Here is a 21,628-nt window from a genome sequence, read left to right on the forward strand (position 1 = left end):
CACGCACGTACAGTGTGACTGATTTTACCTGCGAATCCTTTAACGTTCAGTTAATGCAGGCGCACCCTTGAGTCATTGGTTTTAATGTGCATCGATGTTTGTTAATGAGTTTCCCTCTTGCGGCTGGACTACTTGTTTTTTTCTAGTTTGGTGCTTTAACTCTGACTTTGAACAAAAGGCCATGTTGACATTGGCTTAAAAAAAGGGAGACATCCTTTCCTTTCTGTGACATTACAAAAGGGTGCAGAGAGTGCAACTTGGCGCGATCAGAGACGTAAACCAGAGTTCCCCCCGAATGCATATTGTCTGTGTGGTTTTTCTTGCCTGAGCATAAAGGATTTGTATTATCCAGGTGGATAATGTGCCATTCTCTTCACATCGTTTGAAGTACACAACAACGCCATTGATTCCGTTTTTCCATGCACTACATGGTTGGGTGACAACACACCCTTGTGCCCTGTAATGGGCTGGCATCCCCTCTGCCCCTGTCATGTGTCCCAGGATGCCTGGGACAGCTTCCAGTCCCCCCCCCCCTTTCTGCTGGAATATGAATAATGACCCTCGACCAACATGAAGATTCAAACTCAACAAACAACACAGTTGTACGGTGCTGGCTGCAAAGGACTTTAACAGGCTGAAGTGTTTCAGTGCTTTTTCTGGATTCGCATGACTGAAATGTCGTCTTTTTTCAAAGCTCAGAGAAAATGCTTCTGTAATGAGGTTTGTTTTTTTTTAATCTTCTTGGCACAAGTGAGGAATCTCACATGGAATTACACAAACTCATATTTCAGGTCGCATGGCAGGAGTCCCCGTCGACTCCAGCCCCCGCCCTCCCCGAGTGGCTTGCCAGCACATTTGTGTACATACTTTACACCCTGAGGCTCCTTCCTCTCTAAAGTGCTCACTTTTAAACCCCTGCCATCCTCCAGCCCCTGGAATGGGCCACTAGTAGGACTTTCGGCCACACGCAGATCAGGGGTTCCGAGGGCGTCCGGTTGGTCGGATTATCAGAGTCACATATCCTGCCGGTTCACAGTGGGGTTGCTCTGGGCCGTGAGGTGTCAGCGGCAGTCTGGACTCAGGGATACGGCCTTCCAACGCAAGAGGTACAGTGGGGCGGAGCCAATGGGCGGGGCATGCTAGCCAACAGCAACCAATCAGCTTACTGCTCTGCCTGAACATCAGTCAGAGCCTTGGAAGAAAAAGAAAACTGCTGTGAAAGCCGCCTTGCCAACTGCCACATTCTGCCGGCCACAGCATCATCGACGCTCTGAAAGGGGACCCTGAAAATGCACCCGGTTTTCAGTCCGCACCAACGTCTCACTCTTTCTCTTGTTACTACCAGCCCACCTGTCTCCCGGCTGCTCCGGCTTTTGTTCTGACACCATCCTAATCAGAGCCCCCCCCCCCCCCCCCCCCCCCCCCCACAATGCCTGGCTTTCACTCATTCTTCCAGGAGTCCCACCTCCACGCTGGAGACCAACGCTGGAGTGTATCCTTTGTCCGAGGCTGAAAGAGAAACCCGCATACCTCAGAGTCCACTCCGGAGAAAAATAAATGTCGGGGAAAACAAAAAAGGCAAAGGCCTTAAATGGCAGAGTCAGACTGAAAAGCTCACATCAGCAGCATGCCTGCAATGGGCCAAAGGGTGAAGTATTTCATAGGAATCAAGTTGTTGATTGTTATTTCAGAACATTTCTTAAATTTTGAAATCCACTGTCTGTATAGACACCATGTTACTTTACCCTGATACCAGGGTGGTTTCAGCAAAAGCGTAAATTAAATCTGAAACATGTAAAAACAGATTTTAAGCAAAAACTAAGTAAAGCCAACTAAGGTATTTTAGTAGATGTGGAAACACTGTAGTAAAAATAACAATTCTCAAAAGTTGGATGAGAGAGAAACTGCATCGTATCGAATGAGCCCTGATTCACCCACGATTCTGAGGGTTCGGACGCTTAGGCAGAGGGTGCGGCTGATTGGTGATTACTCAGAACAGCTCAACGTATCACCGCTTGTCTTCTGGCCACCCTCCCCGGATCCCCGTCGGAGTCGGCCGAGGGGTAAGTGGGCCGGGGCGGCAGTGAGGGCAGCGGGCTCGAGCCACAAAGGGCCGCTTTGTTGCCAGACGCTGGGTAGATTTAAGGCTCAGTGGGCTGACATGAGAGGGGCTGTTACCCCCACCCTCCCCCACTAAAGCTGAGCCCTTTCAGAAACCCGTCTGCTGTAACCGAGACACCTGGAGGTACGAAGAGGCCCATTGAATGAGGAGAAACGCAGGTGCAGCGCCCCCCAGATATGCTTTCATGAACTACAAATTAGTTAAACATTTATTCAGCAGATGTTAAGGATCAGAGACCATGGTCAGGCAGTACCTCTGGAGTTTGGTTTAAGGGCCCAAGGTGATATAGTTATTTTGCTGACTGTGAGATTTGAACTAATACCCTTCTGGACCTTCTGAGCAGCACCACCACAACACCCAAGTCAGACCACAGGCAGAGTGTAATCGTACTGCTGTGTTCTGGTCTCCAATTTGGAAACCCCCATTTTCAGGTCGTTTTACAAACCCACTACATGATTGCAGGCAATTCCCTGTTTTCATTGGAGAGCAGCTTCAGTGATGAATGTGTAAGGCAATTTAATCCTGTGTCAAACCTGATGAAGACTCAGAGCCACAAGCCAAAGGAGCACGGAGAGGTTAAAACAAGCCTGTTCTGGGGAATTAAGCAGTAGCTGGTTATGTTGAATGTCGCTCAGCAGCAGGTACAGAGGAGGGGCCACATGGACACTGGACCCAGCTGAAAACTGACTGGCCCCTGAAGTGTCCCCTCCCCTGTCACTCATCGATTCAAAACATACCATCAGCTGATAATAAAGTTGGCTGAATTACAACACCTCTTATGCCCCCACCTTAAAAAAATCTGAAGAATTGCCCCTAACAACCCCAACGCATATAAAAACATAAAAATGGAAACTACTTCAAACAGAGAGAAAAGGTATATAAAATATTCAGTGGTATAATAAAAGTAGCCTGATGTGGTACAAGTGCCAGTTAGCAGTGCCAAGGTGCCGCCTCTGACGAGTAACTCAAGCAGGATTCCGGCAACAGCATTGCTCTGCTCTGTGCCCTGCAGGCACGAATTCATGCAGAAGAGCTTTTTCTGGATGAGCAGGCTGCACTAGTGCGTCGGCGGCACATTTAACGGAGTCAGCGGGGTATAAAGGCAGGACATCCAAGCACACCCAGAACCTTGCTGGCAGGCGAAGCTCAGAAGGCAGGGCACCAGCGGCTAGACAGCCCTCAGCTCTGACTGTCAAGATTTGTTTAACATCAATTCAACATTAACGGGGATGGGGGGAAGGGAGGGAAAGCAAGTTCAGCAGGGAATGGAGGCTGAGAAATAAAGCACCAAGCAATTACTGGGAAGCTGAATGGAAGTATACCTGATTGCTTTGTTGCAGTGTGTCCCCAAACCAGTAGGGGGCAATAGAAAGATACTGGACATTCACAACCTTGAGCAGAGAAATAAAACAGATCACACACACACACACACACACACACTAAAAACATGATGTACAATGTCACCACACAGAAATGATACAATCGTTAGACTTCTGAAGTTACACATATTTTTGCTGACTGACACTAATTTGTGTGGTTAAATTAGTCAAATTCACATTTCCAGGAAGATATTTGTTGGAACAACTGCTCACATACATTGTGGATTCCGGTAACAAAAGCCAAGCATCCCTGCAGGATGAAATTGGAGACACGTAAAAAGCTGAGATTTATGGGAGCGATTCTGAACTAAAACATGCAGCTGCACAGTTGAGACTCATCCTGAGATTAGAGGAAACCGCAATAAGCCTCCGCGTTCAGGGCTTTTAACACGTGACAAATTTCAGACACATGTTTAAAGTGCCAGAATTTGTATGAAAGCTCAAGGCCACATTACTAACAAAGACTCCAGAAAGGAGAACAAATAGTAGGCTATCCTGCAAAGATGTCACCATCAGTACATCTGGGGGCAGTGTGAGGCTGAGACTATGTTTGTGATCAGATGGTCATCAGTTCAAATCCTAGGGTCAGCAGAGTGATTTCACTGTCAGACCCTTGAGTAAGGCCCATAACCAGAATTGTCCCAGATTCAATTATTTTAAAACGTACATTGCTTCAGATGAAAGCATCTGCTAAATAAATAAAATATAAATTTCAGTGTAGAAAAATGGGTTTGGAGACTAAAAGACTCTCCAGGGCATTCTTGCATGCTTAAAGGATGCTATATAGTGCCTTTCACAACAAGGGTGCCTCACTTAGTTGTGCGGTAACACATTACTTCATCATTTATATGGAATAATACATATAACATGGGAAAACAGGAAAGATGGAATGAATGAAAGCCAGAAGACAATGTGAACAAAACTGGTGATGAGCTTCTGAAGGAAGGGATACATGTGTGCAGGGATACATGTGTGCAGGGTTACATGTGTGCAGGGATACATGAGTGCAGGGTTACATGTGTGCAGGGATACATGAGTGCAGGGATACATGTGTGCAGGGATACATGAGTGCAGGGTTACATGTATGCAGGGATACATGAGTGCAGGGTTACATGTGTGCAGGGATACATGAGTGCAGGGATACATGTGTGCAGGGATACATGAGTGCAGGGTTACATGTATGCAGGGATACATGAGTGCAGGGTTACATGTGTGCAGGGATACATGAGTGCAGGGTTACATGTGTGCAGGGATACATGAGTGCAGGGTTACATGTGTGCAGGGATACATGAGTGCAGGGATACATGTGTGCAGGGATACATGAGTGCACGGTTACATGTATGCAGGGTTACATGTGTGCAGGGATACATGAGTGCAGGGTTCCACATGTATGCAGGGATACATGAGTGCAGGGATACATGAGTGCAGGGTTACATGTGTGCAGGGATACATGAGTGCAGGGTTACATGTGTGCAGGGATACATGAGTGCAGGGATACATGTGTGCAGGGATACATGAGTGCAGGGTTACATGTATGCAGGGATACATGAGTGCAGGGTTACATGTGTGCAGGGATACATGAGTGCAGGGTTACATGTGTGCAGGGATACATGAGTGCACGGTTACATGTATGCAGGGTTACATGTGTGCAGGGATACATGTGTGCAGGGATACATGAGTGCAGGGATACATGTGTGCAGGGATACATGAGTGCACGGTTACATGTATGCAGGGTTACATGTGTGCAGGGATACATGAGTGCAGGGTTCCACATGTATGCAGGGATACATGAGTGCAGGGATACATGAGTGCAGGGTTACATGTGTGCAGGGATACATGAGTGCAGGGTTACATGTGTGCAGGGATACATGAGTGCAGGGATACATGTGTGCAGGGTTACATGTGTGCAGGGATACACGAGTGCAGGGATACATGAGTGCAGGGTTACATGTATGCAGGGATACATGAGTGCAGGGTTACATGTGTGCAGGGATACATGAGTGCAGGGTTACATGTGTGCAGGGATACATGAGTGCAGGGTTACATGTGTGCAGGGATACATGAGTGCAGGGATACATGTGTGCAGGAATACATGTGTGCAGGGTTACATGTGTGCAGGGATACACGAGTGCAGGGTTACATGAGTGCAGGGATACATGTGTGCAGGGATACATGAGTGCAGGGTTACATGTGTGCAGGGATACATGAGTGCAGGGTTACATGTGTGCAGGGATACATGAGTGCAGGGATACATGTGTGCAGGAATACATGTGTGCAGGGTTACATGTGTGCAGGGATACATGAGTGCAGGGTTACATGTGTGCAGGGATACACGAGTGCAGGGATACATGTGTGCAGGGTTACATGTGTGCAGGGATACATGTGTGCAGGGATACATGAGTGCAGGGATACATGAGTGCAGGGACACGTGTGCAGGGTTACATGTGTGCAGGGATACATGTATGCAGGGGTTAAATCAGAATCAAAAGGGGAGGGGGGGGAAATAAACCGCGCTCTACTTTATTAGTTATCATATATATTTATAATCACAATCTTCATTTGTCATTATGTTAAAGTTATGTTGATTTTTTTTTTTAAATCACAATTTAAGTAACTTTCATACATCAAAATACATCAAAATGACTCATCACTACAAGTAATATTCTTACTTACTTATTCAAAATGTCCCCGTGAAAATGCATTCAAATTTCCAGTCATTCGCGGATTGCATCTTACCTCTGGCAGCAGGACAGTAAGCGAAATAAGTCAAAATAAAAACCACGGGACAGAAATCAAGGCGTCGTGTAAGAATATCTCATCCGCTCAAGAAATAGAATGTCAGGTCAGAGCCACTAATGGAAATTAACAATAAAGCTAATGGAAAAAAAGAAACATGATTTTTAGCACAAAACTATCCTTTTATTAAACCAATCACTTTGAGTCATTTACTATATTTTGGGACATTAAGAAAAACAGGTTAATGTTGAAGCAAGCCGAGCTGCTCTCAGGCAAGGTCCAATTTTGACATAAGGAAGCAGAGCATATATGTCTGTGTGTGTGTGTGTGAGAGAGAGAGAGACAGGTCACAGGAATGAACGGGAGAAAAAAATCACTTCTGAGGGAGACATAAAAACAACAAAAGGTAATATGAGAGCAGGAACAGCAGTTTATTACATTAAACATCCGACACAGCTGGGAAGGGCACGAAGTTAGTGAGCATTTATTAATTTTCTACTGGCAGATATCGACCAATCGTGAATCAGATTACATGCAGTGCTTCCTGCTTTGACCCAGGAAGGCAGCAGCCCATGTTCCAGGAGGTTCTCTAAGTGTAAAGCAGCTCAGCTGGCCCAGCGGGGGCCGGTTCTTACAGTCTCGCCGTATCGATGGAGACGTATGGGGCCCTCCCTTGTCCACGCGCAGCAGGCCATCGGTCTTACTCTTCAGACTTTGTATTTTATTTTTGCCGCCTCGCTGATGACACAAATGTGCTGGAGGAGCAAGGGAAATTGATGAATCAGTGTTTGCAGAGCGCGACAGGAACACGTCAAACCCGGCTCTCCTGACTGACCGAAACACTGTATTGACTGACGAACATCCGAGAAGGTCAGATCCTCTGTAATCATCTACAGCGCTGCTGAAAGTTTACACCAAAGCGGTTTTGCCTGATTACTGGGAAGCGTTGACAAGAGATATTGGCAGGAAGGTCAACTCTTGAAGCTTGGCTCGTTCTCAGTCTCTCACTCATGCTCCCCCTCTCATTCGCCTCCTCAACCTGACTTGATTTCTCATCTTCTCCTGGAACCCAAGTTCACAAGCAACAAAGAGTTACATGGGCATTTTTCTGCCGGGTACCCTGATGAAAAATGACCCCAGGAAAAGACTGATCTGATGCCAAAATGGCATGAGTCAGGGTTCGAACCTTTATTTTGGCACCGATGACAAAAACACGACCCCCAACATGGAGGCCCAGGAGATGTTAGTTATGTTACGTTAGTTAACGCCATTCCAACAAATAGGGCCGTTTTTATGGCAAAGGTATAGGAATATTAAAACAGATGAAAAAAATCCAAAAAAACCTAAAACATTAAAAACAGATCTAAATGATGTAATAAGATGCTTAAGATTAGCTTTTGATTAAAAGTATAAATAAATGCTCTCGATTGACTTTACTAAAAACCTCTATTAGAGAGTCAATAAAGTGATATCTTTGCTTAATGATATCTTTGCCTAAAAGAATGACAATACTATGAACTGTGTTCGACAGTTAAAAGATTTCTGCATGTAAGATACAGAAGTAGATCTTGACCACCAAGTACAAACATGCGAGTCAGCCTGGCATACCCTATACAGCATCTAAATAAATAAATTATATCCATCCATCCATCCATCCATTTTCCAAACCGCTTATCCTACTGGGTCGCGGGGGGTCCGGAGCCTATCCCGGAAGCAATGGGCACGAGGCAGGGAACAACCCAGGATGGGGGGCCAGCCCATCGCAGGGCACACTCACACACCATTCACTCACACATGCACTCCTTTGGGCAATTTAGCAACTCCAATTAGCCTCAGCATGTTTTTGGACTGTAGGGGGAAACCGGAGTACCCGGAGGAAACCCCACGACGACATGGGGAGAACATGCAAACTCCACACACATGTGACCCAGGCGGAGACTCGAACCCGGGTCCCAGAGGTGTGAGGCAACAGTGCTAACCACTGCACCACCATGCCGCCCCAAAATTAAATTATATGATCCCAACAATATTTAAACATAGCCTTTGTCATCCTTCCATCGAGGAAGAGAAATGTCCAACTGAAATCAGTAACACCCAGAGTCGTCATCTTTCCAATATCCTAAATGAACACTAAATAGCAATTCAGGAAAAACCGGGCAGCAAACTTCAACAGGCCATTATGTAATTACAAAGAAAGCCGAACATTCCGTATCTACGGGAAACAAAATTCACACCAGTGGAATTCTAGATAAAGTACTCGCACATTTACAAACATATGGCTGCATATGGATTTCATTAAATGAATAGGAAATAAACTAATAAATAAACTGTGGATCTCATACTGAAGCACTACGCTGTTTAATTATGGTCCGCAAAACCACCATCATCCTCTTAAATCCCACACAGAGTTGCTCGTGTTGACGTCATGTGGCGTGTGATGTCTTACATTGAGGTCTCGGAAGTACTCGTTGTAGTCCAGAGCGTAACCAACAACAAAACGATTTGGGATTTCAAATCCAACATCTGCAGAAAACAGAAGGCAAGTGAATACTCAAATTTAGAGACAGTAACGTAAAAACTAGATGAATTCCACAGCACTCTTGGACAACACTTTTAAATAAAGAGTAACTTGTTACAGTGATTTTTTTTATTTGGAGCAGCTTATTTGGGAGGGGGGGGGGTCGTAAATGTTATTTACTTGGCATATAATTAAGGGTTAGTGTGATTAGGGATGGATTTACTACGTACAGTCTGGGGGGGTCCCTAGTCCATTTGGCACCCGCTTCACCAATAAACTGAAAGAAGAAACAGCAGAGCCCTCAAAACTCTCACTCCCCTGAATGGTCTCTTCCACCCTTGTGTGCGTAAATACACATTGACATTGCCAGAAAGCTGTTTGTAGTGTGATAATAGGTCCCTGTCGCACTAGTGTCAGATATCTCTATGAAACAAAAAATGAGGGGGCTCTGTCATTTGCGGGGAATCTCCCAGGAGCCAGACGGTGCCATCTTACCCAGCAACCTTAACCATCTTGGGCCCGAAGGTCTCCACATGCTCCAGAAGAGCCTTCATTGTCTTTCCAGTGTCAACTATGGCCTGTGGGACAATGGGGAAGCGTCTTAGAAATTAACGGTCCTATTTCAATTACAAATTTAAGGTGCCGGGATAAACACAAACGACTGATATTTAGAGCACAGTAGCCATTTTTAATTTGTTGTGTTTGATACATCCTGAGAGCCTTCAATGGAATACATGGCTTTATTACATGAGAAGCCATACTTTGATGGTAATGGCACAAGAGAGACCGTTGGGGCTATAGATAGTCTAATCACTTCTTTATTATATTAACAATGTTATAAGATTTAACGTCTTTTCCCCCATGTCACTTATCTGTTTTCATTTATTTCTCAGCTAATCTGAGTGTTTTTCCCCTTCTTACTGCAAATGTTTCAGCACTCTAACCTCCCACAACGGAATCCTTCTTTTCCGTAAAAACAGGCTGTGTAATTTCACTCAGCTCAATTTTACATCAAGCAAACACACTGGTCCTCATTTAATGAATAAGCAAAGGGGCCGGGGAGGGAAGGCCTCACGCATTTCCACGACCTTTGAAATGCGTCTGTAAAACTTTCAGAGCGCAATCAGCTCGTCTCAGAGGGATTTTAATGTTGTTATCATCGCTGAAACGAGAGCAATGCATCTCTGGGTAGTATAATCACAACATAAGAACCGGGTCAAGCATAACTTCTGAGTAAATGTCTTTTAACTCAGTGTTCAAATGAATCACAACACAGTTTAATGGCTGACCCTTAAAACAAAATCATTTGTCATGTTTTAATGAGACCTACTTCCTCTGAGAAATTCCTCTTAATCCCTTTGTATATAAAAGCTACACTTGTAAAACAAAACAACCATATAACTCTCTCTGTTACTTTATGCTCCAAAGAGTGGTCAATTATGTAATTCATTGTGACAAGGGGAGCAGATAAAGAACCATATTGATTTTATGTAGAACAAGAGAGAACCTCCCAGAAAGATGTAATTAAAAAAAGGCTTTGAGCCACAAAAATGACCCCAAATGCATCTGGACTCACCCTGAGCTACTGGGCCACAGGTCCACTGTCTTAATGTCTGTGTTACAGCAACATTCACGGTTTGGTGTGGAACTAAGAACACTTCTTCTAAAGCTCTGCCATTTGAAAAAAGGATCTACACATTGTATATCCATCAAAAAATACATTTGGTGCCTCTTACCTCTACAATCAAGACGTTCTTCGTTGGATGGCAGAATAACATGAAAAGGGGAAAACAAAAATGATTTCTTACACAGTAAAATCAATAACTAATTCAGTTACTGTTGTTGTCACTATAGGCATGCATGACATATAAGCATCTTCAGGGTAAAACAACCACCAGCACCCATAAAGGTCCCAAATACATCCTTCTTATCCAGGCACCATGCAGAACTTAATTTTCTCCAAAAGCTGGGATTTCTGGCAGCACCATTATAGAGGATTCCTTGATGGTGATGAGGCAGTACAGATTCACACTTGGGTCCGATGTCATCGTGACTAAAAGCTTGCAGTTTTCACACCATAAAAAAACAATTGCGGGACATTTAGCCGATTGGCTCATGCCATTTGCTGGATGCAGATGACATCACAGTTTATGATTATTATTAAACTTCAGCTACAGGCATTGTTGGACACTATATCTTCTCGGGGGTCCCAATTATCCACAAAAGCTCCCCAGGTGAAAGGAGTGCTTCTGATAGCGTCAGTTTCATTCCTGAAGTGTTTCTGTAGGGAAATTTCAAGAGTATGTACTCCAGGGGACAGCCTCCTCCCTCTGCATGGTTCAGCTCAGGTAGGTGAAGCAGGCCAGCTTCTGATCACAGAGCTGAAGCTGGGTGGGGATGAAGCCACAGATGAGGTGGACGTGCTTTGATGATCTAAAAGCTGGGCGATGCCTCAATCCCTCAATTCAGGCTGTGGCCATTAATATGAACAGCAACATTGCATCGCCCAGTGCTAACAAAAAAAGACGTTGTTTTGAGGCCGAGAGCCGTTGCCATGGCTCTTAATTTTAAGCCGTTTCCCAGTTTCATCACGAGGCTCCAGACCGCGGCTGCCCCCTTTAACAGGGAACAGAGGGCTATTCTTTTTGCCCTCCGCACCCCAGGGCCACACAGCCAGAAACGCCAAGTATCACGTTTTTTGACCCGGATCTAGGAATGCAGTGTCACATCCTCAGGAATCCTGGTGTCTGTCTCCCAGGAGCCGAGCCGCCGCTCCCGTTCTTCAGAAAGGCCAATTCTTCACGACAGTGGCCTGAAAAGCATGAGGATGGAGCTGACATCCTTCACAACTGTAAAACTGGCTGGCGAAAGATCCATCAGCATGGCAGCTCTCTTGAGCTCAGCGATCGTCCGATAAAATGTATTACTCAGTAAATTATTTGAATATTCAGATTCCTTTGTGGCAGGAAGAAGGAGCTGTGAAGATGACAGAATTGATCGCCTTCTCTTGAATAAACCGCCATATCTCCGACAAGGGGCTATACATTTCTAAATGGAGGGCCACAGCATTGCTGCAGGGTTGTCTGCCACTAACCAGTCCAAACCCCATCACTGTCCTGGTGGGTGACTGGGGCAACGTCCTCTCACTGTCCTGGATCTTTCAGATTAGTAATAAACTGAACCCTAAAATAACAGGCTACACCCAGCTAGAGGTTCCAGCCAAGCTGTCGACGCACCCTTCTCCCAAATCATGCCCTCAGCTGGGGGTTAAACGATGCTCTTGGAGAGGTATCGTGGAAGCACATCTCATCGCTGACCCGTCTGTCCTGTGATCCCCCCCGTGGCTGCATTCCCGATTAAGTCACTGACAGATACTGACATGCCACTGCCTAGCCACTAAATGGTGTCAGCCATCTACTGTCTGCCACCCCATGGAGCACAAGTGTCAGTGTCAGGCATCGCCCCCTTGTGTCAGAAGTATGCAACTGCAATGGGTGAGATGACAAAATGCATTAACTTGGCAGCTCTGAGCGTCGTCCATGCTATTGTGGATGTCTTTTTAGGCCGGGCTGTAGTCATATACTCTGGGTAAGTTTCAAATTGCACCATGGATAGTGGGAGTACTTACAGTGCCTTCTCAAGAACAGTCAGTTACAATTCGTAGATAGCAGCCTGTAAAGTCCGTTTCTGTCGCCCTACCGAGCACACTCATCTAGTTCATGCATGTGCTCAGTGAGCTAAACGCTCGTTACTTACACAAAAATGTTCTGGGGGCAGAAGGAAAAATAATGGTTTCAGAGAGATAACCAATCAGACTGCATACGTTTTCTGAACCAATCATTTTTTCGTTCTGCCGTCAGAACATTTTTGCGCAAGTAAAACTCCCAAGAGCAAAATGATCAGGTGGTCATTTGGGAAATCCCACCTGCCCACAGAATCACTGACAATTCATCAATAACAAAAAACAGAAAATGTTTTCCAAGAATACTTTGGTTCAGTGATTGTGCTTAATTCAGGTCGAGCAAAACAAATAATCGAAAAGTCATGTTAAAACAACGCAAGTTAAAAAAAAATCCCCTAGGATTTACCCCACAAAACATGACCGCGGTGAAGGATTCTTGAAATGTTTAGTTAGCTGCCTCATGGTCTTGAAATCGAGAAGGAGAGCTACTCCAACCAAAACACACCGGCTCTTCCGATCCATCCAGGAATTCCTCTGCTGGTTGGCAGAGATCCTGCCTTGCTGCTAAGTGGTACGTACCTTCCCGCTGAGAACAGACAGGTCCTCTCCTCCAAGGATATGGAGATCTTCTGTGGACTGGTCATTCTGGAGGGAGAGGAATGTGAGAAAAACAAAAGGCTTTAAAAGACGGCACAGGAGAAAGCCCTTCCGTCCATTCGGTGTCGAAGTTCTGTTTTTGCGGTTGTAAATGTTGTTAATGCAAAACATTAGCTTAGCCGGGGCCAGAATGAAATATGGCTGGACGGCTTTTCTATGTCATTGTCAAATTTCTGTTCTGTCCCTCACGTTCCCCGAGGGATTCCCAGATCCCAGAATTTCCCCTCGGATAAGATCTACCGAGTCAGTCTGGCTGGGTTTCTCCGAACAAAGGCGCGGCCTGTTTTCTTCCAAGAAGCAGTTTTGGGATCCGCCAATGGTGAGGGACAGCACGCCCGTGAGCCTTGAACGGACAGCCCGAGTCTCCTGGGACATTACAGGAGTGTTCCAGAATTCCGACTCATAAAACCACATGGAATTGTAGTGGGCTTTCCAAGGCTTGGTGTTACAAGTGAGAGACTCATGCTTCAAAGAAAAATCAAGTAGAGCTCAGTGCTTGGCGGTTTCGTTTGCCTGTCCCACATGCCAATTCAATTCAAGTCATTTTTATATAGCACCAGTCTCTCCAATGCGCTTTACATGGGTACAACATCATTAAGAAAGAATACTACAGAAACAGGAGAGAGAGAGGACAAAGAAATGAAAGAAAGAAAGAAAGCCGGATGACAGAGAAGAAGAATTAAAAACTCCCAAGTAGGGAGAAGAAAAACCCCTGGGGGGCCCAAGGACAACAGGCTGCCCAACCCTCCCAGGCATGCTAACATTATTGAAAAAGAGAGTGGGCTTGCTTGCTAAAAGCAAGGTGTGACCTATGATCAAGGTCAAAGCCATCAATGAGTCAGTTCTCCACGTTGGCATGCGTAGGGTAACAGACTGAAGTCTGCACCCACAATGTTACATTTGCATGATGTCACCCCTCCGTGGGACTGAACCAGGACTCCGGCTCAGATGGTGCCCACCCCGAGCACCATCCAGACATGTGGGAAGGAAGGCAGAGAGCATAGGTGGTCAGATCATGCATTAATACACGATAGGGGGGCACGGTGCAGGCAGGAAGAGGCCGACGATCCACTCGCGGCTCCAACATAAAAAGGGTTTATGTGATATAACGAAAAACACAACAGGGAAAATATGTTAAAACAAATGGACCAGGAGGAGTCAGAAAACAAATGGAAGAATAAGCAATTAGCTAAAAACCAAGAATCTAAAGACAACCAAAATGAGCAAAGACTCGGAACTGAGTAACACAGGAATCAGACCTAGACACTAAACAGAGCGATCCATAGCTACTGAGCACACACAAGAACAGCAGAAACCCAATGACTCACTAAGGAACTGAACCCAGTCAGGCACTTAAATACACAGGATCGCCAGGGCAAACAACGAAGACGTGCAAAGAAAAAACAAGAGCTCAGTGCTTGGCAAATTAACAAATCAAAAAGGACTTGGGACAACAAGGAACAGGCGGGGAAGATTACATTTAAATAAGCATGAAACTAAGGAACCTTAACATACACCAAAATCAGAACTAGGAGACATAACAGAGGGCTGACTACACTACACAAAACCCAAAAGCCATGTAATAGACTGGGGAGCAATGGAACACACAAGGGTTAGAAAGGGAGTCTAGAGGCAGGATGGCCAGCGACACCTGCTGGCCAAATGGGGTAGAGATACAAAGGGCAGGGGCAGAGGGGTGCTAACTCTGATGTACTCGGCATGTACATCAGCACCAGCAGCCATGGTTACAGTATGTTATGCATTAAGCTGAGCTAAATGGAAGTAACAGGTTTTCAGTCGAGATTTAGAGACTTAGAATGATTCAGCCACCTGAACATAGGCTGTCAAACCATTTCACAATATTGGGACCCTCGGAAGAATTCTCTCCCTCCAACTGTCACTTCTGTCATCTATATGTGGAACGACAAGGAAACCTGCATTCTGGGATCTGAGTGGACGATGTGGCTTGTTAACTTGAAGTAGTTATGCCAGGTAGGCAGGTGCAAGACCATTAAGTGCCTTATATGCAAGTAGGAGAACTTTAAAGTCAGTTCTGAACCTAACAGGAAGCCAGTGTAGAGAACTAAGAGCAGGAGTTATGTGTTCAAACTCGCTGCTGAATTTTTAATACCCTTGCAAGGTGTTCAATGTGCAATGTGTGCTCCCAGATAGCAGAGCAATACAGTAGCCCAACTTGCTATATACAAAGGTACGTATCAATTTCTTAGTGTCATGAATAGTAAGGAATCATCATAGTCTGGCAATGTTACGTAGCTCTAGGAGTCACACCTTTGATACTGCATCCACATGTGATTTGCATGAGAGGCTGGTATCCAAGGTGACCTGCTGAGGGAGAAGTTCAGCCCTTTGGAGTGGAATGAGGAGATTAGCATTCCTATCTGCGGACTTGCCTCCAAATACCTTGATTTAGTGATGAAAAGTAACCTAGAAATTAGCTAAAGTGACAATAGTTGTGGTGTCAAATATACCTGAAGAGTATATTTCGGTATTGTCGGCGTAAGACTGATAATTAACATTATTAACATGTTTTCTCATTACGTTACCTAATGGAGGCATGTCCAGAGAAAACAAAGGACCAGGAACTGATCCCTGCAGTTCTCCATATTTGACTGGTGACATTGATGACGGAGTACAGTTATTTGACACTTGAACATATTAATATTGATTAGTTAAATAGGATTCTTTAGTAGTGGTCCGATTACTACTACTTTAAAATGGTCAGGCACATCACCAAAAGACAGGGATACATTCATTATTGCAGTTACAGGTCTTGCCTGAACTACTAGGGATTTTTTAAGGAGTTGAGTGGAGGGTCCAGCAGGCAAGTGGTTGGTTTGGTTTTAGTTATATATATTTTTTAAACTCCTGTTCCTTGATTAATTCAAAATCATTAAAGGTTTGTTCACATTGTGTTTCATCAGTTATTTGTGAGCCATTTGAAAATATTTGAAGTCTAATATTTGTAATTTTATTGTTAAAGAAATCTAACACGGCTGAGGCTTGGGGGTGCTCTCAGAAGTTCGGCAGGTAAACTATTTTCCATGTTTTGAGCATAAATAACCTGATCCAATTATGATGGACCATTTATAAAAACCAGACCATTCCCAAAAAAGGTCACACTTATCAATACAGGTTATGTGTGAGATGCACACCAAGTCTCTAAGGAGCGGTTTAGGGAGAGTAGCCTGCTATAAGTTACATCCCCTCTACAAAGAATTGGTAAGGGACCAGAGACAATTAGATTTCATGATTTTGTTTTAGCTTTGGCGCACATAGAAATGAAGTGCCTCTTTAATACCTCGGATTGTTGAGGCTTTATGTCAAGCTGGAACATTCCGTCAGCACCAAATACCAGCGACCGATACCAGCAAATTAATCTCTCATAAGCTAGTTCTGGAAAGAAAACTTTAAATCTCCTACAGGCTACAAGTATTGCAACACGTTACAAGCAGCAAATAATGAACAAAGAAAATTAACCCAAATTTCTGTAAATGGGGCAATACATTATGCAGCAAGTCTTTAAATGACACAAAAATACACTAAAGTAAAAACAAGAAAGTGCATGCAGTCACAATCACGTACATCTTCAGTCAGAACCAAGCACAGGCTGATTGCTGTTAACCTAACCATCATAAAGAAAATAGAGCTACAAAAATTCTTCTTCTTCGGGCTTCTTTGTATTCTTCCATTCCTAAGCATCGATAAGTTGACTACTTGGTATAGGAGTTTAGGAAGAGTCAGAGTGTTTCCTAAACACCAGCTTTAAATTCAAGTATCTGCTGCTTGGGTTTCTGCATATAAAGGGCTCTCCGAGGACATTTGCCATGCAAACACTCGTCTTGTTAACGATGTTGTAGGTCAGATTTCCTTTGGATGGAGTTTATATTCCACCTGGCCAAACTGGCAGAGGCTCGACGTGCTGGAAAATTTCAAAGTCCTTCATCCAGGGTTGGGGGGGGGGGACACACACATTGGTGGAAAGCGCCGGTAAACGGAGACAACCGCAAAGCCACGGGAAAACACAGTGGAGCTGGCGTGGGATCGCTCACCCCTAACCATTACATTCAAGGCTCCAGGCCTTTGGATGGGAGATCCTCAAAAGCGCAGCAGCCAGACTGGGTGTGTACGGACCGGGCTGTACTTACAAAACACGAAGCTTGGCAAAAGCGCCCTCCCCTGTGTTTGTATGTCCTGGTACAGTTCATTTTTGGATAGGATAATGGATTACGACACCAAAATAAAGGTCTTATTTTATTTATTGAAAACGATGCAACTAAGAAAAACGATGCAAAGTTTTCTCCGAGTGCTCCGCGCACGGTCTCTAGAAGTCGCGATAATGTTGATGAAGGACCGGAAACAATCAATGTCCCCCACTCACGTCACATAAAACTGATGAAGTGTATTATTACAATGCAACCATCAGTCGCGCATTAATCAAGCGTCCATTCATAGCACGCTTAAAGTAAGTGCCGATCACGTGACTTCACGCAAAAAGTGAAAGAGCTTATAAATTTGCAGAGGTATCTACACATTAGCTGCTTATAATTAACTCATAATCTCTATCCATTATGTGTCCTGCTTAAATCTGGGGGGCACCCTATATCTTCAACCACTCTGATATGGGCAGCCCCCAATCTTATTCAGCTAAGAGCCTTTCCAGTAACTCACACAAAATAACCCGCAAATACAGCCATCAGTATATTATATTTACCAAAGAGGCTGGTATGAACGTAAACAATTCATCACAATATGAATAGTACCGGGCTGTTTTCTGATTACTAAACTCTTACAACATTGCCATCTGCTGGCAGGAGTGTTTCATTACAGGCTTAGTGACGCAAACATTTGGAAAGGATCAGGCGCACAAATACGAGGAATATTCAAAAATCAATCTGTAGAATGTCACTGTCATGACCAGTAATCTGTACTTTTCCATTTTTCCTCCATTTTTATACCTGAAGCTATAGTTTCATTTTTAACTATAATTCCTGGCATCGTACTACTTTTAGCCATCATCGTAATCACGTATTATATACATTCAGTTTACTCGTATATGATGGTTGTTAGACCACAAAGGTGACTATCCGTAAGCTAGGGTTGGATATATGGTAACGCATTACTCTAAATGTTGAATCTGTGCTTTTCAGACTGGATTTCTGTGGCTGACCGTCCGCATAAGGGATGACTAATTAAAGCCAAACTCGTTATGTGCTGCACGCTGGCTTGGGGGGAGGCATCAAAGTGACAATGAAAAGCTTTTAGTTCCGCTCGATGGTAATTGGCCACTTGTTGTACACGAGTGTCGATGCGATGGGGTCCAGCAACATCACAGGACCAGACACGTCGGCTCAGGGCGGAGAAGGTTTACTTGAGAGTGTGGGCATCCCCTAGAGGGCAGCACTGAGAACGAACTATGCTGAGGTGGAAACAGATGGGAGGGTCATGTAGGACGCCCAGAGGATCCCTTACAAGTTTCACTTGAAGTTTCTCTCATCCAGGTGACTGTTGAACTATTGCTACATCTTAATTGATCACGTAGTGAAACCTGAGCCAACTGGAAATTAAATCAACCAATCCAGTTGGTCTCACCTCATTTTCCCATGAATGACTTCCTGTTAGTGAAGAGACTAAGCTCTACAGTAGAACTGGAAAAATCACATTATTATCCTTAAACACACACTATTATTACTACACACACACACACTCGTTAATAGTCAACCAGAACATATGCCCGCTTGTGGGCTGACAGTTTCAGGGTAAATTATAAGCCCTGCTGCTCCAAGTCTCGATTTATACCATCGGAAAATCCTTTTCAAGCAGGAATCAGCCAGCCTGTCTCAACATGCTTGAACTGAAGTTGCAGTGTTTGGCTCAAAATGGACGATTGATAATGGCACTGACTGTGTTATGTAGCAAAAGACCAACAAAACCCATTACCCACGAACCAGGTTCTCTGAACATTTACAGGTTTATTTCACCCCTTAAGCACTGTGTTTTTACTTGATATTCATGGGGACTCAAAGAAAAAAAAACCATCAGGCACATTTATGAACACCCGAAAAAGGAAAAAGCTCAAAGGGCAAATGTGGCAGGACCCCATACTCACTAAGTAGCTCTTTAGCCTGATGAAGTCCACTCTCATGAGGAGGGATTTGCTGGAGTTGCGGCTCAGGCCCTTGATGAACTCTACCAGGTCGGCACAGAACTTGTAACCCCCCTTCAACACACACAGCACCACAATGTCATGGTCCCCCAGGTCATCCATGATGTTCCTGGCTAGCCGTTCGGTCCTGAAAAAAATCAAAAGTCAAACCAGGCTGTCCCTGAAATAAGGTCCTTTCTACCATAATTCGCCAAGATTCCTACACAGTAAACGTAACCTAATCAGGAAGTCATGTTACTCTGCTTAAGGAAATGCAGCTGAAATGTGCATGGAATGTCTATCAGAAACACAACGACTTCTAGTATTAAGCAACATGTGTCAGAAGAAGAGCAAGGGCCAGTAGCGATGAATGTCTAGGGCAGCCGTGGTGTCAGCCAGCCGAGGACAAAGGTTTGGCTGTTCTTGGAAGCTCCCTTGTGTTTAACGGGTGAACAGATTTCAAAAGTTACAGAAATATGGCTGGGAAAAATGTCTGACAAAGAAAAATATCAATTATTTCCATGAGCGAATATATCAAAATCTTACTTGGTTGAGCCATAAGAGAGAGGGAACACACCCCGACACCCTACAGACACAAAACTTTGCCTAAACACTTGGTGTAGCTTTTGTTTGTAGCACACTGACACGTTAACACGAGTCATCTCTGTTTTATAGGACATTTAACACTCTGAAATTTAACACTAACATATTTAACACCGCATTGTATTGTACAGATCATTAAAACCATACAAAATCAAAGCTAAATGCAACTACATCCTCAGACACACATAAGCGCACAATACAGAGCCGATACTCAATGTAAATATTTATTGTTTTAAGGTTAAAATTACTCTACATGAATATATGGTATTAGTTATACTTTCCGACATATAATTGCTTGAAGGAATTCAAACAGTTGCTGATGTGTACTTAGAAGTGTTATTTAACCAGTATTTTTTTAAAAAAAAAAGTTCCATTGATTTTACAGCAGTGAATTTTTGGAGTTCCTTTCTGTATTGTGTCCATTTGAAGCCACTTTGAAGCATCAAACTGACTATTCAGTTTTCATACGAGTATTGAGCCTTACTTGAATTTGATCCATAATCAGAGACCATGCCGCTTTAAAAAAAAATAAAAAATCGCTGACACGAAGGAGTTGTTACCGGTCCATGATGATTCCGTGTGGGATATAGACACTTTCTATATCTTCACAGTAGTGTTCTGGGTAAGTAAACAGGTCTAAGCTGTATCCCGGCCAATCATCTTCAATCTGTAAATCAAAGAACCAATCATAAATAGAAAGGCTAAAGTTGATATTAAAAACTCTGACATATACTGTATTTCTGAAGGAGATGAATGTTTTGTATTGATAGCTTATTGCTGTTAAAAGAGTCTCGTCACAATTTGCCCCTGGCAAAAGCCTCTACATCTATGGTCCAAATAATTACGTCACCGAAGAGGTCAGAAACTGAGCAGGCTACAGAACACTTTCCGTGAAGTTTGAGGGCTGAACCTTGAGCCGCGACTGATTTTGGAGTATGAACCAAACATGCGATAAGTAAATGATTCAGCTGAGACGTGTGTCCCCTCCTGGTCCTCGACCCCCTTGGATGTGTTTAATTGTGAAGCGTATCACCTGGTGCTTCAGACATGCCTTGCGTTTTGAAAAGTAATTTATTGTCATAATGTTGAATAACGTCTTCCTTATAAGACAAGATGCATGTGAAATTCATTATGTCCCTGTGGTTAAATTGTTCTCGATGGTTCTCCTGCTGTACAGCTAAAGATAATTCTTTGGTGCAAATTATCATATTCATTTAATAATACTTATTTTAATCACCGATATATTTCATAGGATCCCTAAGGGTGTATGACTTCTTCAATGGGGCAGTATTACTATCAGCCGAATAACCACGCGTTGTCCATTATGCACAGATACTGTAACAAGCGCAGCCGTACGAACCCGAACACCAAGTGCGCACATAGAAGATAGAAAATAATAATAATAATAATAATAATAATAATAATAATAATAATACATATCACAGTGTTACTTTTCTTGTTTTTTGTAATTAATACATGACTAGGCGCACGTGTTAACGCGGGTTAACTATTTACCACGATCCTTGAGTCCTCCCGCACAGACCCGCTGTCTGCCATACCGTTGGTCCTGCGCTTGCCGCTGCAGATTTCAGGCGGATCGAAGAGGAAGAAAGTAAATCAGAAAGCGAGGGAGGAGGAGTGCGGGCAGAAGGAGGGGTGTAAAAGCTCGGGCTCTCCGCCTCTTCGCTGTTTCTGGAAAGTTTGGACTTTTTGAACGTTGCTATATGCGACTCTCAGTGACGATTTATATTAACCCTCAGTTAATTGT

The 21,628-nt window shown here is 44.0% G+C and overlaps 1 protein-coding gene across 1 annotated transcript; it reads right to left on the reverse strand.

Annotated features, from left to right (window-relative positions):
- Positions 1–6,647: 6,647 nt before the first annotated feature.
- prtfdc1a (phosphoribosyl transferase domain containing 1a) lies at positions 6,648–21,586 on the reverse strand. Its single transcript, XM_049005966.1, has 9 exons — positions 21,376–21,586; positions 20,421–20,527; positions 19,222–19,405; positions 13,017–13,082; positions 10,492–10,509; positions 9,251–9,333; positions 8,986–9,032; positions 8,684–8,760; positions 6,648–6,992 (listed from the first exon to the last, which is right to left on the reverse strand). The coding sequence occupies exons 1-9, from the start codon at positions 21,415–21,417 to the stop codon at positions 6,945–6,947; spliced, it is 672 nt and encodes a 223-aa protein (XP_048861923.1). The 5' UTR covers positions 21,418–21,586; the 3' UTR covers positions 6,648–6,944.
- Positions 21,587–21,628: the final 42 nt, after the last annotated feature.

This window comes from Brienomyrus brachyistius, chromosome 1, assembly GCF_023856365.1.
Source record: "Brienomyrus brachyistius isolate T26 chromosome 1, BBRACH_0.4, whole genome shotgun sequence".
Lineage (NCBI taxonomy): Eukaryota > Metazoa > Chordata > Actinopteri > Osteoglossiformes > Mormyridae > Brienomyrus > Brienomyrus brachyistius.

Coding starts and splice junctions, on each gene's coding strand:
- prtfdc1a (XM_049005966.1), bottom strand. CDS start 21,417: ATGGCAGACAGCGGGTCTGTGCGGGAGGACTCAAGGATCGTG. Junction 13,083..19,221: donor TCAGGCTAAAGAGCTACTTA/GTGAGTATGGGG, acceptor CTCTCCCTCCAG/AATGACCAGTCCACAGAAGA. Junction 6,993..8,683: donor AGTACTTCCGAGACCTCAAT/GTAAGACATCAC, acceptor TTGCTCCTCCAG/CACATTTGTGTCATCAGCGA.